Source organism: Pyxicephalus adspersus, chromosome 2, assembly GCF_032062135.1.
Source record: "Pyxicephalus adspersus chromosome 2, UCB_Pads_2.0, whole genome shotgun sequence".
Classification (NCBI taxonomy): Eukaryota; Metazoa; Chordata; class Amphibia; order Anura; family Pyxicephalidae; genus Pyxicephalus; species Pyxicephalus adspersus.
Genome location: NC_092859.1, coordinates 90,537,086 through 90,551,991, shown reverse-complemented (window position 1 = coordinate 90,551,991; position 14,906 = coordinate 90,537,086). Strand labels below are relative to the sequence as shown.

Here is a 14,906-nt window from a genome sequence, read left to right as displayed (position 1 = left end):
GCTTCAGAGAGGGACGCTTGATCTCTGCAGGGAAGCAATGATCTCTATGCAGAGGCCCAACATTTTTAAATGAATCAGGGCTGGAACCCTTCAATCAGCAGGGAGCATGAATTTTGCTGAGGGCAGATCTGATTCGATAGAGGAATGTAAGACCTATCACTTCCCCCAAACAGCATCTGCAGAGTTCTTTCGCACAGTATGCTGGAGGGGGACAGGCTTTTCTGCTCTAAATATCTGTAATCCAAGAAACATCTTTTGTAAATGAAATGGTTTATTGAAACGAATTGCCTTTAATAGTCTAAATGGTCTTTACAGCAGAAATAAAGTAGCCAGAGGCCACTAGAACAGGATTCTACTCTATGGAAGAACATTCTTTTTTAAGAAATCTTCCTTTATGAGTGCCTTAGAAGGCTATTTTGATCTAGACATGGCACAACATGGCAACTCCAGACCCTAGATATCTGAGGGTAAAGTAAGACAGATTTCACCTGCATCCTCCATAAGGAGTAATTGAACACCAGATTCTAATTTCATGAGTTTAAACTTGTAGTAAATGCAGGGAGGTACTCCTTTTTTTTTGCCATACGATAAATTGGCATTTTCATTATTTTTAATTAAGAAACTATATATAACACCAGATATTCTGTGTTATTTTTTCCCTTATTTAACCTGTAGGCACTGTTTAAAGCAAAGGTCTAATGTACAACTGTTCAAATACTTTGAAAAAAATCAACAAATATTGTGTACTTTGTCCCATGACTGTATGGAATTTGTACAGGAGAAAAAGAAGATATCAGTGGCATAAAACCCTTACAGATAAAGGGGGTAAGCGTTAATGACATGTTAATGCTACCGGAGACTCTTGCCATATTAACTTACCGCCAATGTTTTGCATTGTAATAGATATAAAAGCTGCATATTTTCCAGGCCATCCGAAAGCTTTCTCTCCTAATTTTTCATAAATTAATGAACCTGGTAATAAAAAACAAATCACTGTAAGTTATTCATTTTAAACAAATAAAATAAAAATATCAGGCAGCATTTTCATTGGTTGATGTGGGTTTGTTCTGTTCCTGCCATTAAATCACAATGCACTTCCCTCCTGAGGATGAACACTATTTCCCTCTTACATTTCTAAATTCTTTGAAAAAATATTTTTTTAATGTTAAAATTGCGCTTTTGTGATGCTGATATGCTTCCAAATGTCAAGAAGCAATTTGGAAATGTTGTAGTTTAGCATAGCCTAAACTATAAAACAAAAGCTTATAGGGTGTAACAAAATAAGCTGGAACATATGAATATATTTTTTGACATTTGACATCCAAGAATGTGACACTCTATTTCCGGACTGAGCTTTTCATTTTCCCTTGGCACCTCTCCTCCTCAAGTCTCTACCTCAAGAATGCTTATTGAATAGGGAACTAGCATAATTACATTGCAAATATAAAGTTAAGTAGGAAATAGTGAATATGCAGTGTGCAGTGGATCTATGTGAATATTAAGATTTATGACATGTAAAGATTGTCCAAACAGAGCTGCACATATATGTAAACAGTTTACATATACATATTTTAGCTTTTTTTAGCTGTTTGTCTTTCTGTCACATGGTGTGAGAAATAGAAACTCTTACCTCCTTCTTTTGCAGTCTTTAACAGGAGATGTACAGAATATAAAGATAAAATGGCAACTCCAAGAAGAAGCACCCTAATAAGGAAACAACATTGATGTACATTAAATAATCTGATCATTGCATTTAAATTAAAATACAAATTACTAGACACCTTAATAGATATCAACTTTAATGTTATATGTACCTAAAATATACAGTAATAGGGACTATTATTAAATCTGCAAAAGTTACAGCTTATTAAAGGAAAAGCAATTCTTTTCATCTTTTACCATCTGTTTGGACAAATGAATCATAGGTAGAGTCAAAACTGGTATAGCTCCAACCTAAAGATTTCCTTTTTTATACTATTGGATGGTGCAAGGCAATCACATGGTTGATATTTCATGATTTAAATATTGATTGTTTGCTGGATTGAGCATTCATTTATTAGACTATGGCTAGCATTCATCCTATGTAAGGAAGGATAAGGAAGGAGTCACTACTTCAGTGACTTCCATTATTTTGGCTTTTTTCAGCACAGCTAACACAGCTGAATATGTGAAAGGGAGCCTAGACCACCCCCTGATGGCTATAAAGACTGCAAAAGCAGAACTTTTTTTTTTTTTTTAATTGTGAGCTGGCAGGTGTCATTGTCTTCTGTTGATTTTGATTTCTTCAATTTCTTCAATAACACTCCAAGACTAAAGTGAATGGACTGAGCCTATGTGTTTGTAATCACTAGGAGAGAGAACTTGCAGAAACTCAGCTGCTCCTATAAGGGTGAGTGTTACAAAAGTCAACATGTTATGTATTTAATGTGTTTTTTTTTCTAATTTAAGAAGGTTGGGAGGTTTGTACATGTTTAATGTTTTAAGTTAGTGGATTCTTTGTTAGCCCCAGCAGTATTATTATATATAAAAACATATTTTTTTTTTTTTACACAACCTTGCATGTACATTTGTTTTGTTCAAACATGACTGTGATTTCAAAGTAGAGAGCATGTTCTAGGCACATGATCACTATGGAATGTGAGCTTCAAAATAAATTTGTGAGTGATTAATGAGCAGTACTGACTAATGTTCCTGACAGAAGAAAGCCTACATTACACATTCAACATATTATTTCTTGTTCTATGCTGTTCTATGTTCATTGTTTTTGCTTATGTTTATTTTTGCTGTTTTTCTAGTTTCCAGTTTTCCTGTTTATTCCCTTGTCAAGTAATATATATATATTTTAATTCTACTATAAGGTGCCTGTAAAATATATATATATAATAATATTATGTTATAAATTCATTCATATATCTTCATAATAATAAATATTGATAATGAAAACAGTAAGCTACACTGGGAAGGTATTCGTCTAAATGGAAAGACTGGAATTATGGAAATACAGAAATGAGTGGCCGCAAACCATATATATATATTACTTCTCTTTAATAGGAAGGTTAGTTGTCTGCTAACAAGTTAACAATGATTACTGAAATTATATTTGGGTTACGTGAATGAGTCAGGAAGTCTTGGGGAATCTTGATGTTGATGGATACATACTTTTGGTCAATAAAGATCATTTCTGAATACTTAATATCTTGGTGATCCCAACAGTGACACAGCAATATAAAACACAGAGTCCTAACTTTCTCTATCTTGCTTTTTACTTTTTTAAAAAAAAATAAACCAGAAATAGTTGGGGTAATACAAAGCAGAAAAGAAAGGAGTGCAATGTTTATACTTACAGTGGAGCTTTACTCATCTCCCATGATGCAATAGGCCTGAGAGGATACACTTTCATCAGTGAAGCTGGGTGATCCAGCAAACCTGGAACTGATCTGGTCCAGGATTGAAAACATTTGCAAACAAATAACAAATGGCATTTAGAAAACTCATTACAGAATTACTGGTTAACCCAGCTTCACTGATGAAAGTGTATCTTCTCCAACCTTGGAGAGCTTTAATAAATTGGACTCATTGTCTGCAAACTCCCTTGCTGGCACTAACATTTTAGCCTAGTCTTCTTCTGATTTTAAGATCATCTTGAACCCGGAATGAATTGAAAACATTGCCAACAAATAGCAAATCATTTTTAGGAAATTCATTCCAGGTTTGCTGGATCACTATTGAAACACTGTTGATAGTCTTTGATACCTTTAATAAATCAGACCCATAATATGTTTCTTCTGCAATAAAAACCCATGTTTTTCTTTCTCCAAAAGATGGATATTGTGTCAGATTTCTGCTGATCATTTTCTTGGCTGTGCTCCCTATGCTTGTTTGCTCTACTCTGATTGTGATCATTGGTATTTCTCCTGTCCTCATTTGTTCCTGTCAATTACACATTACTAAACACTAGGATTGAAATGTGTTTGCGTGTACTTTAAAATCATAGTAAGGTCCATAGGAAAAGAGGAAACAGGGATAGAAAAGATCCCTAAACAGGGATCCGAAAACAGGGATTTTCGCCTAGATCATAAAAAATTCAACCATACTATATATCAGGGTTATATTTGGCACAGTAGTTTTTGTTTAGGATTTTTGAGTTTAGAAACATATAGTGCTTATTTTTGGGAAACCTGTATTTTTTTATTTTGGGCAGAGTACGCAATAATCAAAAACCTGTTCCATTTAGATTTCTTATCACTTCTTGTCTCACAACAATGGTCACTAGGAGCAGGAGGTCCCATGTACCCCAAAACTTTCTTTTTTATGGAACAACAGAAAACAATTTTGCATGTTAAATATACTGTTGTTTTTGCTGACTTTGGCACTAAAAACTTACAGAACTTTTAATATTTCCGCAGTAAAATGCTACTCTTTTTGGTACAGGTTACATTAGGAATCAAGTGGAAAAAAGGATATTCGTTTCCAGGTGATAAAAATTAAAATTGGGTGTTTTGGCTCAGATTTAGATTTTAAGAATTTAAGTTTAGTTTAGTTTTTTTGAAATTTAGGGGTTTGGTCATATTATGGGTCAGGGATCAGCTTGAACTAAAGGTATATAAATAAAACTAACCAGACAGAATGGTGTTTCTGTGTGATAACCCATGTTTTATTAAACTGTCTTAATATACTTAGTTGGCATAGAAACTTCCTGCTTTGATAATGGCAAAAACAAATGTATTGTCTTGTCTAACATGTTAGTCTTTAAAAGTCCAATAAAACCATCAAGGTGGTAAAAAATGATGTTGGTTTTTTATCCATTTATGACTATAGTTTTCAGGGTTTGATTATTACATGGACAATATTTAGTGCTTCATGAGGTGTTCCTAGGGTAAGTAGTATGGTTTTCTTTCTGTCCTAAAAATCATTGTTACTTCCACTGTGTACTTAATAGGTATACACCATTTACTTAAGTTAGCAACAGGCATTATTCTAATATTTTTTGGAGAAATTAGAATTTCTCCATGCAGACCACAAGTGGCCCTCTACTTCCCACCAAACTACGGAAGATTAAAAACCCACATACTAGGGCAATAAAATCAGTTGTCCAGGTATATGGTGTGTATGCAAAAGCCATGTAGATGGTTTTCCAATGGAAAGATAATCCACTTAGGTCCCTACCTCCTTTTCTTCATTTAGAAAGTTTTCAGTATTGCCAATATTATTTTACAATTGATAATGAAGAGAATGCCAACTTTTTTACTTGCTCACAAAATCAATGTTTTGCAAATTTGATTTAAAATAAAAATCCTGACTAATGAAGGAAGTTTCCATTATTGATAAATCATTTAGTCAATATAGTTCTACTTACACAAACAGTATAATGCCCGTATTAGCCATTGCATAGGAGAGACCAAGAATTCCACTACCCATGATAGCGTTGCTCAAGTTGAATACTGACATACCAAATGAAGTGGTCCCAGGATGCTATTTTGTAAAAAAGAAAAAGAAAAAAATTCCTTTTAGTTTTGGGAAAGAGACTTTCATAGAGTCAATTCCAACAGGTCTTGGATTTCTCAATCTTTTGGCAAGTATTAGTAAACCGTACTCAGAGCCTCATTACATTTATGAGTTAATAATTACACACAATTCAAACTTACTGACACTGTTCTACATTTGCTAAGGCTTGCTATGTCAAAGCAACATAGATGGCACTGGTGAGGTCAAAGGGTTAAGGACAGTGTTGCACAAATGCAAGACTGGTATTACAAATACAATAATCTTGGTTTAATCATACATGTAGAAAAGTAGATGATGTACCAATTCTTTTCTGGGAAAGCTCAAATGAAACATTTTTTACTGGTGTGTGGTACTGATTTTGCAAGTAAGCCTAATCCAAACAGTAAACAAGACACAGTGGCTATAAAGGCACAATGTAACACTACAGTGATACTCACATGTTCATCTGCATACTCATCCAGTTTCTTCTTTCCATCTATGCCGTTTGTTAGAAACCTCTGACTTTCTGCATCGCCCTCGTCAGCATACTGACTGCTTTAGAAATACCATCATAAATGATTATTTAGGGTAATATAATATAATAAAACAATACATACCAGTAAAATTTACAAATCTAGAAAATAGTAGGTAAAACTGGGAGAATTCAATCAATTAAAAGCTGAATATCAAAATATTGTAAACTTGATACAAGCCAGGAAACTTCATCCCATAAAAAATATGACACTTGTTTTGGAAATAGACTTTACATGAACCAAGGGGGTTGATTTACTATAGGGATATAGGTTGTTCACTTAGAAATGTGAACTATAACTTCGCAAATTTCCTTTAGTAAATAAGGTTAAGTTTTAATATTGCCTTCAATCGAATCATGTGCAAGCAAAACTCTTTTTATTTAGATTTTCATGAATTTGATTATTATTTGCAAGTTGATTTTCACCATATTCAAGTGAATATGAAAAAATGTGAAACAATTAAATTTCCCTTAAAATTGAATAGTTTACATTGCTTAGTTAGTGACCTAAATTCCTTTCCCAATTCAACCCTAATAAATTCATATGCTAACAACTGCGTATTTGAAAGACAGGAGAACCCAGTATGGCCCAGTATATGTAATCTGGCAAAGATCTAGGACAGAAATGTCCAATGGGTTTATAGGAAACTCTCTAACATATAGCAGTAAAATTAATAGGATGTAGTTAATTGCAATTTAGATAAATCCATTTCAAGCAAGCATGAGCACAATGCATTTTATTTGAATCCTACTTAAGGAGTTTTCTCTTTAGATATCTTATTTTATTATAATATTATAAGCAATATTAGTTTAACATCTCACCCGTTTATTGTAACTTTCTCTGAGTCGGTTTCTTTGCAATATCCATCTTCAGTGCTGTCTCCACTGTTGCTATCATCATCAAGATCTGTGTTGACTCTTTGCAGCTCCATGCGGTCCATTTTAAGCAGTTAATGAATTGATGTACACCTTTATTAAAAGCAAACACTATTGTTCCTAATAAGGGTTCTAACCACAATACAGTAGCCTTCGGGAACACCTTGTTCTGCAAACAAAAAATGACATATTGTTTTCAATACAGGCTGATCAACAATCTGTCTTATATAATGTAACTGAACTTCAACATTTTAGAGTGTCAGTTTTTTTTCTCAGTCAGTTATTATCATTTTTTTCCAGTAAAAGTTGGAGAATTTCCTTCTATGACAACAGGAAGTAAGAAGAAATCTCTACAAAGTTAGAGGAATTACAGTCTTAAAGTTGTCCCAACTGGAAGATTTACCCCCAATGTTTACTCTGGTGGCCACTGTTAAATGTTAGCTAGCCAATCACATTTTGTTTCAGTGACAATTCTTATCCTGGCAAAGAAAGTGGTTGAATCTACGTAGAGAGGGGACAGGGGTTACAATCTTTACTTGTATCCAAAACTATGAAAATATATTTTTGCTAAGCTTACATTTCAATATTTTACGTAAATTTACAGACCATATATTCATCCAAGTGCAGTTATTACACTCCATACCTTATCCAAAAATGAAGTAAGTCACCAAGGATGGTAAAGCCTTGATGAAAAATAAAAACAGACTGTGTGGGCCCCCTGCCCCTGAAAAAATCCCTCGCCAATTCATATAAGTTAGATTCTACTAACTTTGCCCCTCTCCGGTGTATTGGAGTGTCTTCTTGCAAGATTTGGACTGCTTTGCACTCCCTAGAAATATTTTAATAAGGGTAGTGTTGGCATGCCTAGTTATGCAGAAGATGGGGTAAGTGAAAGCATAATATCAAACTTCTTCCTTTCTAGATGCATTTTGAACAATTTTTCAATGCATAATAGAATTGCAACTTTTGAAGTTAGTGACTGGTGATTTGTACTAAACAATTCCAGGTAATATAGAAAATGTTAACAGACACCAAAAGATCACAGAAGATGTGGATCAAATCATAATTAGAGGGACACTTCTAAAATTATCAATAACTATTTTAAATTATCATTACCAGGAAAGTTTAATTTGAATAATCAATAAAATTTACTTAAAAGAAAATTATTTTTAATCCAGTGAAATTAGGCTAACTGTATGAAAGTTTACCAAAATTAAACATGGCCTCTAGCAGTTTTTATCAATTAATTTGTGAGTTGTAACTTTCTATATCAGCTTTGAATGAAAATACTGTCCATGGCTAAAATGTGACAAGATGGACAATAAGACAGGAGGAACACCTTTTTTTGTTAGATATCTGTCTGATATGTAGGCACAGTATTTCTGTTGAAGCTACCATGATCAAAATAAGCAACCAAAGCACGAGTTTTAAATATGGTGGTTTAGGCATCAATTATAAATGTGACTTATGACTCACAGGGTTCTTAGCATGTACACTGTAGAATAGATAAATCAATTGTAATGATATGTAGTAATTAGAAATGAATCTAAAAGAATGTCATAAAGACTGTGCATATCATATCATGTGCCTCTTAACAACTTCACTGGATATGGTGTCGTTTTTTTCAGTAATAAGCCTACCAAATCCTTGCAAAGCCATTCAAATATTTGTAAATGATGCAACTGAATTTTAAAAAAAAGTTCAGATGTTTCAACAGGTGGAAATCTTTACTCTTTTCAATAGTTATTAAAAAAAACACTAGTGATATTACTAGGAAGCAGATGAAGTGTAAATAAATGTAAACTACAGATAATATCAGTTTATAGTATTCTCCAAACACAACACAGCATATTTTTTTTCCAAAATAATTTCTTAGTGCCAAGGCAGCAGCAATAAATAAACATTTTATTTCCAGCCTTTTCACAAGATAAAATAGATAGTGCCAAGTTGTTTTAGTGATATTCATTTATTATCTAAAAAATGCATAATAACTCTTTCATGTATACATTTTTTTATAATTGTCCATGAACAATAAGATACAATCATTGTAAACTAGAAAAAGTAAGCAAAACAAATCATGTTTTATCTATATATGGATGAGTAAAGGAATAATAAATAGCTAAAAAAAGTTAACAACAAAGTTAACAAAGCTAGTTATTGGAAGCTTACTAATATGATAGAGATCTAACAACTACTCTAGAATTTTAATACCTAATAAAATTATTGTTGCAAATAAATCAATAAATGAACTATAACAAGCCCTGAAAATGTAAAAATTGTAAAAACTGAAAATAGCACAATCAATATTGACATAAAAAGTTGAAAGACAAAAATAAAAAAGAAAGTACCTTCAATTCCAGCTTAGATACTTTTTGGACTTCTGATTTTTAAATCTTTTTTGGCTAATTGAGTTAGTAGAACAGTTTTTAAATGCAGGATTGTAGTATTTAAAGAGTGGAGGGAGTGTGTCCTCCAGACCAATCAGATCAGACTTAGAAGACCAGACCTATCCAAGTTGCGTCAGATTCTGCAGATAAAACTAGATTACGCCAGACACTGTGTAATCAATGAATTTGTCTTTGCATATTCTCCTAAAAAATGGAAGCAAGATAACTACTGTTTTGTGCTACTTGACATCATTATGCACTTGTTAACCCGAAAGTTTCCAGTAATAGGAACAGCTAAGTTATGAGTTATAGACAGTTGTAAGTATCCCTATACATGGGTATTATTTTTAGTTTATATATAATTCTTACTTTGCAATGTGTATTTTTAACTAAAACTTTATTAACTAACATTTTTTTTTGGCGTCTGTGATCCCATTGATGAGATTTCACTTCATTTTCTGCCCCAGATTTGTAACAGGAAGTTAGAGAAAATCTCTAAATGCTTGGGAAAAGTTCTGTCTTCCAGAGTGTTTTTTTGTGAATAGATAAAGTAGAAATAAGTGAGGAAAAATTCTCCAGTGGGACAATTTTTTCTGTTACAACTTTTGATGGGGATTCTGTTCACTTTTGTAGTGAATTCCTGTTTTGTCCTTAGGACCTGAAGTAAATTTAAGAAGATGGACAAAACAAATATCTTGATAGAGTTTTTTTTTAACATTCAAACATTATAAAGGCTAAGTTCCCCCAGATGAATTTTAGCTGGTGGTAGGTGATCATGTGCTCAGTCCTTTTGCTACCTTTGATTCTCAAAGACTCAATTGGTGAATAATATCCCTCTCTATCATGGACTCGTATACAATATAATAGAGCAAATGTCACTGCTTTTACCACATGCACATGTATTACAAAACATCTCCCCTCTCCTTATCTTTCTAACACAGAGCGGAGGTGTTGTGTAGCCAAAGAAAGCAAACTGAGAATTTTGCTTACATAACAGTAAGCAGAATCGGAGAACACAGAACGTTAGCAGATCAACAGTTGATCGACAGTTATTTTGTTTGCATTTACAGAACTGGTATAACAAAACATTTTCAATGAATTAAAATGGAATAAATAAGAAAACATTGCTTAGATTTAACTATACTTGAAGGTATATGATATAGTAAACATTATAGGTAAAAAATGTATGCAGCCTATTAAGAGTAATTTCAGAGCAACAGCATGCTGTTTCAGGCTCAACCATGGTCCCAACTGCCCCTTCAAATGAATGGGAGCAGTTGGGAACCCTTTTTTTGTGGCTGAATGTTATGTGGTTCCAGAAAGCAAAATGTTGCTTCTGGCTGTACGGTTGCTTTTATCAGAAAAGTGGTAAAGTGTTTAAAGTATGCCACATTTTGCTGTGCACCCTAAGTAGACAACAAGATACCAATGCGGGTAGGAGGGGGCCCTAAGCAACTGAGCTGGCAGAACCAGATAAACCTCAGTAATAGTAATAAATATAAACTTTCTTTAAAACACATTTTCTAAGACTGACCATTTTAAAGTTGATATAGACTATTGGATGTATGACCAGGACTGTGGATATAGAAAAACCACTTAATTTTCACAGTTAATGGTTATTGCTCGAACAGTACTTTAATATTTAGAATTTAGATTAAGCTAGATAAAAAGTATAAAATGTATTGATAAAGCATAAGGCAATCCTTGATACTGTTATGATGAATAATTTTCACATTGGGCCTGATTTATAAAAGCTCTCCAAGGCTGGAGAGGATACACTTTCATTAGTGAAGCTGGGTGATCCAGCAAACCTGAAAGGGATCTGGTCCAGGATTGAAAACATTTACTAACAAATATCAAATTACTTTTACAAAAAATCCATACCAGGTTTGCTGGATCACCCAGCTTCACTGATGAAAGTGTATCTCCAGGCTTGCAGATTAATAAATCAGGCCCATTGTGTTTCTTTCTAACTTCCAAACATATGCAAGACAAATTCATGTTTTTGAAGTCCTCAAATCAACCCCTTTAAATGTTTTTAAAAAGACATAAATAATACTTTTAAATACTTAGGTCTCTAAAAGAGTTGATCAGAAGGTACCAGAAAGAATACGATTTGCTTCTGAATAAAGTTCATCAAAGGTAACGATAGGAGCAAGAGCCTCTGACATTATTCCCTGTGATTTCATCACTTTTATTTGCATACAGTAAACATAGCGTCTAAAAATATAATTAGGAAAATTATACCACATTTAGTGGCAATGTTAATTTCGGGATTCTATGGAGCAGCTTTTCATAACTGGAACCTGGATCTTTTCGTCACCCAAATATCCTTGTCCTTGCACCATTTCTTTCAGCACGGCATTTGTTTGTTTGATTTGTGTGACAGCTGTATTTCTATCTCTCAAGGAAAAAATGTGTGGCCAATAAATATTAGGGCTGCAAAAAACCTATAGGCAATGGCCTACTTTGGTAAATTATTTCCCAAGTTTGAAGCATAGTCTCCCATTTATTATACAAGTTCAGTAAAGTTACTTCTAATTTTTTAAGAGAAGTTGAACTTATATAACTTTTTATATAAGTTTACAATTGCAAGTTCATGAGCCTAGCCAACCATAGCATTTGCAGTTTGGGCAAGCTTACAGGATCCACTCCATTTCTATGAGCTGTATCTAACCTCTTTTCAGAGTATTATATTCAGAGGAAGGTTCAAGGTACAACTCAGAAACATAAAATTAGAATTATATGCCTTATTTAAATGTTCTACCTTTCACTTTTTGTATCCTTTATTTACCTAGGTAAATATCCCATGCTCCTAAAACCATGGACATTTTTTCCTAACCTAAAAAGGAGGGGGTGGTTGATATTGAAAATGTAGCTGTTGACATTCTACTTTCCTTCATCTCCTTTCTACCTGTTAAACAGGTTCGTCATTTTAGACTGAAAGCACAGTTTAAAGTTGTTTTAGATTTAGAAAGTTGTACAGATTTATGAATGAAGATGTACCTACTCTGCATATATTCATAGAATTCATGAATCAATATAACTTGAATTCCTAAATCATGAGATTAAAGAGAAAAAACTGATGAAAATCAAAACCAGATGAATCCGCAAACATCCTGATCATTGCTGTTGCAGAAAAGATTTTTCGTTCTTAACTGTCTGAAAATGAAGAATAAAAGCAAAGAAATGCCAAACTGCTATTTGATGTTCCAGGACACTAGTACTCTGAATTTCCAGTTCATTGAGATTCCTCATGAGAACAATTGGCAAACATTAAATATTAGTCAGCTATAATAGAATAACAGTGTTCTGTTTAGTTTTCTTTTGTAAAGCTGCTGTAGAAACACATACCTATTCAAAGTTTTAGGATTCCTTCAGGTACATTAATTCAAACATAACCTATATAATATATACACAGGACCCAAATGAAGAATGGATCGACGGATCTGCAGGTAAGTGTGTTTTTTATATTTAGATTTTAGTTCCGCTGTAAGGGGATATCCGGTTTATATTGTATTCACACATGTTCTTGTGACAAAGCAGGACAAGGATTTTAACATCAGCTGTTATTTTGAGAAAGTCATATGGGTTCATGTAAATGGTTGTTCAAGGAAAACTTTGTAATTTCCATTCTAAAACATGTAGCTGTGCTTGAATGAAAAATGCAGCAGACAAGAAAAGACCGGCTTTGCCTGTAGTTTAAACACACCTTAATAGAACATGTATCCAAAGAAAAACAATGCAATGCAAAACAGGTCAAAGGCAACGTCTAAACTGTGTATTGGCCAAATAAATCCAATCAGATTTTGCTGACCTAAAGTTGATGTGCCAATTAAAGGTATGTCAAGTGCAGGTAAGGTAAACCATGGACATAAGTACCAAAAAAGGGAGACACATTATTATTTTACTCCACCATTGCTCTATTAAGCAACCAAGAGGAAGGAAATGAAGCCCCACAAAAGCTCAAGAAAACTGTCCTCATTCGGCAGTCCTGGGCCAGTCACCAAGAACTATTTTTGGTACTTATGTGATTGAAGGGTCTCAGGCGCATGCTCATTCTTCCCTAGAAGTACCAGGTATTCTGTTTACTCCTAGTATGAGAGTGAAGGAATCATCAGGATGTGATCCTGGAGAAGAGTAGGAGATAATAACCTGGTTCTATGCCTTGCATAGAAAAAGCACAGGTTTGCTTTAACGTTTCCAACAATACAGCTGGTTTTAGAAACAAAATCAGCAACACGTAAATGGGATTAAACCTGCACTTAGCACATTTCAGGTAGACTGCAATGCAAACACTGCTTATAGATCCAAAGCTTTTACCAAAGAATCTTATGTTTGTGGATAGCCTTTAAAAATCCTTTTGTAAAACTTTACATGGAGCAGCTGACTCATTAGAAATACAGATGTCATTTAACCCTTATCAATGTCACATATCCTTGAGACTTACATAGTTTTGCAATTAACAACCTAGGTGTTACCAAGACAAGACACGCCAGTAGAAAATGTGTGTGATGTACATCAAATCAGACTGTCTTCATTGTTGTGACAAATCAGTTTAGAAACCATTTAAATAGAAATCTAAAAAATATAAAATGGTTCACTTTTCCTACAACTGTACATATATATTATTTGACACGAGTATAATCAGTCCTAATCATTAACTAATATTATTCCTCTGTATGTAAGGCATGGGCAGATGACAATAGTTTGGGATACAAAGATTAAGGCCCCTTTCAGACTTGCAATAAACAGCAGCAATGTACCACAAGCTCAACTGTGCCCCCAAGCACTAAGCTGAATGGAAATGTTCAGTGTTCAATGTTCAGTCAAATGTGTTGGGTACAGTTCCTGGAAGCAACATGTTATTTCCGGCTATTCAGTTGTATTTCCTCCTCTGGAGGAAGAATTGAACCGCCTCCACAAATGCAAGGGCAATGGATGCAAACAAGTTGACCTATCATGCAGATTGCTAATTTTACCAGCAGTTTGCCGTGCACCGTGGAGTGGCTAACAACATGATTTTTGACTGTTGTAAATTCAAGCACTGCTTGTAGATGGCTGTTACCAAAGAATCCAATGTTTGTGGATTGTAACAGTGTTCAATTTCTTGTATTTGTAAACTGTCTGTGAGCCAGTTTAAACCCAAGGCTTTAAAAATCCTTTTGTAATCCTTTCCTGGAAGAAATGACTCATTCATTAGAATTCCTGATGCCATTTAATCCCTATCAAGGTGATAGATCCTTGAGGCTTATATATTGTCTCAATCAACATCCTAGGTGTTTAAACCAAGGTATTGCAGTAGGAAATGTATGTGATGTATGTTAAATCAGACTGTCTTTACCAATCTTACTTAAATTAAATTTCTTTACAAATACCTTCTTTAACAAATACCTAATCCTTACAAATTATATAGTTAAAAATTAGTGTAATGTAGTTACAAATTAAAAAAATATATAAATATTTTATTTCAAATACACAGGAAACATGCCATCAATATTTCACTTTCATACTTTTTAGAGCTTGGTATCTCTTTCCAGGCTATATATATCTAGCAAATATCTTTTTGAGTTTAAGTGTAATCAGAACACAGATGGAAAATGCTTACATGGATGTGTATATACTTT

At 33.6% G+C, this 14,906-nt stretch overlaps 1 protein-coding gene across 3 annotated transcripts in view; it reads right to left on the bottom strand.

The window, feature by feature from the left end:
• Nucleotides 1-14,906, bottom strand: part of SLC38A4 (solute carrier family 38 member 4) — a 47,001-nt gene that overhangs the window by 20,695 nt on the left and 11,400 nt on the right. The window contains exons 1-6 of one of the 3 annotated variants that reach the window (XM_072401436.1): nucleotides 9,241-9,313; nucleotides 6,839-7,061; nucleotides 5,943-6,039; nucleotides 5,357-5,472; nucleotides 1,631-1,704; nucleotides 880-972 (exon numbers count right to left, since the gene is read on the bottom strand). In XM_072401436.1, the coding sequence (XP_072257537.1) occupies nucleotides 880-972; nucleotides 1,631-1,704; nucleotides 5,357-5,472; nucleotides 5,943-6,039; nucleotides 6,839-6,957 (499 nt within the window). In that variant the 5' untranslated portion in view covers nucleotides 6,958-7,061; nucleotides 9,241-9,313. Of the gene's footprint in view, nucleotides 1-879; nucleotides 973-1,630; nucleotides 1,705-5,356; nucleotides 5,473-5,942; nucleotides 6,040-6,838; nucleotides 7,062-9,240; nucleotides 9,314-14,906 lie in introns of those variants that run through there. The other 2 variants (XM_072401438.1, XM_072401437.1) reach the window with 2 other exon arrangements.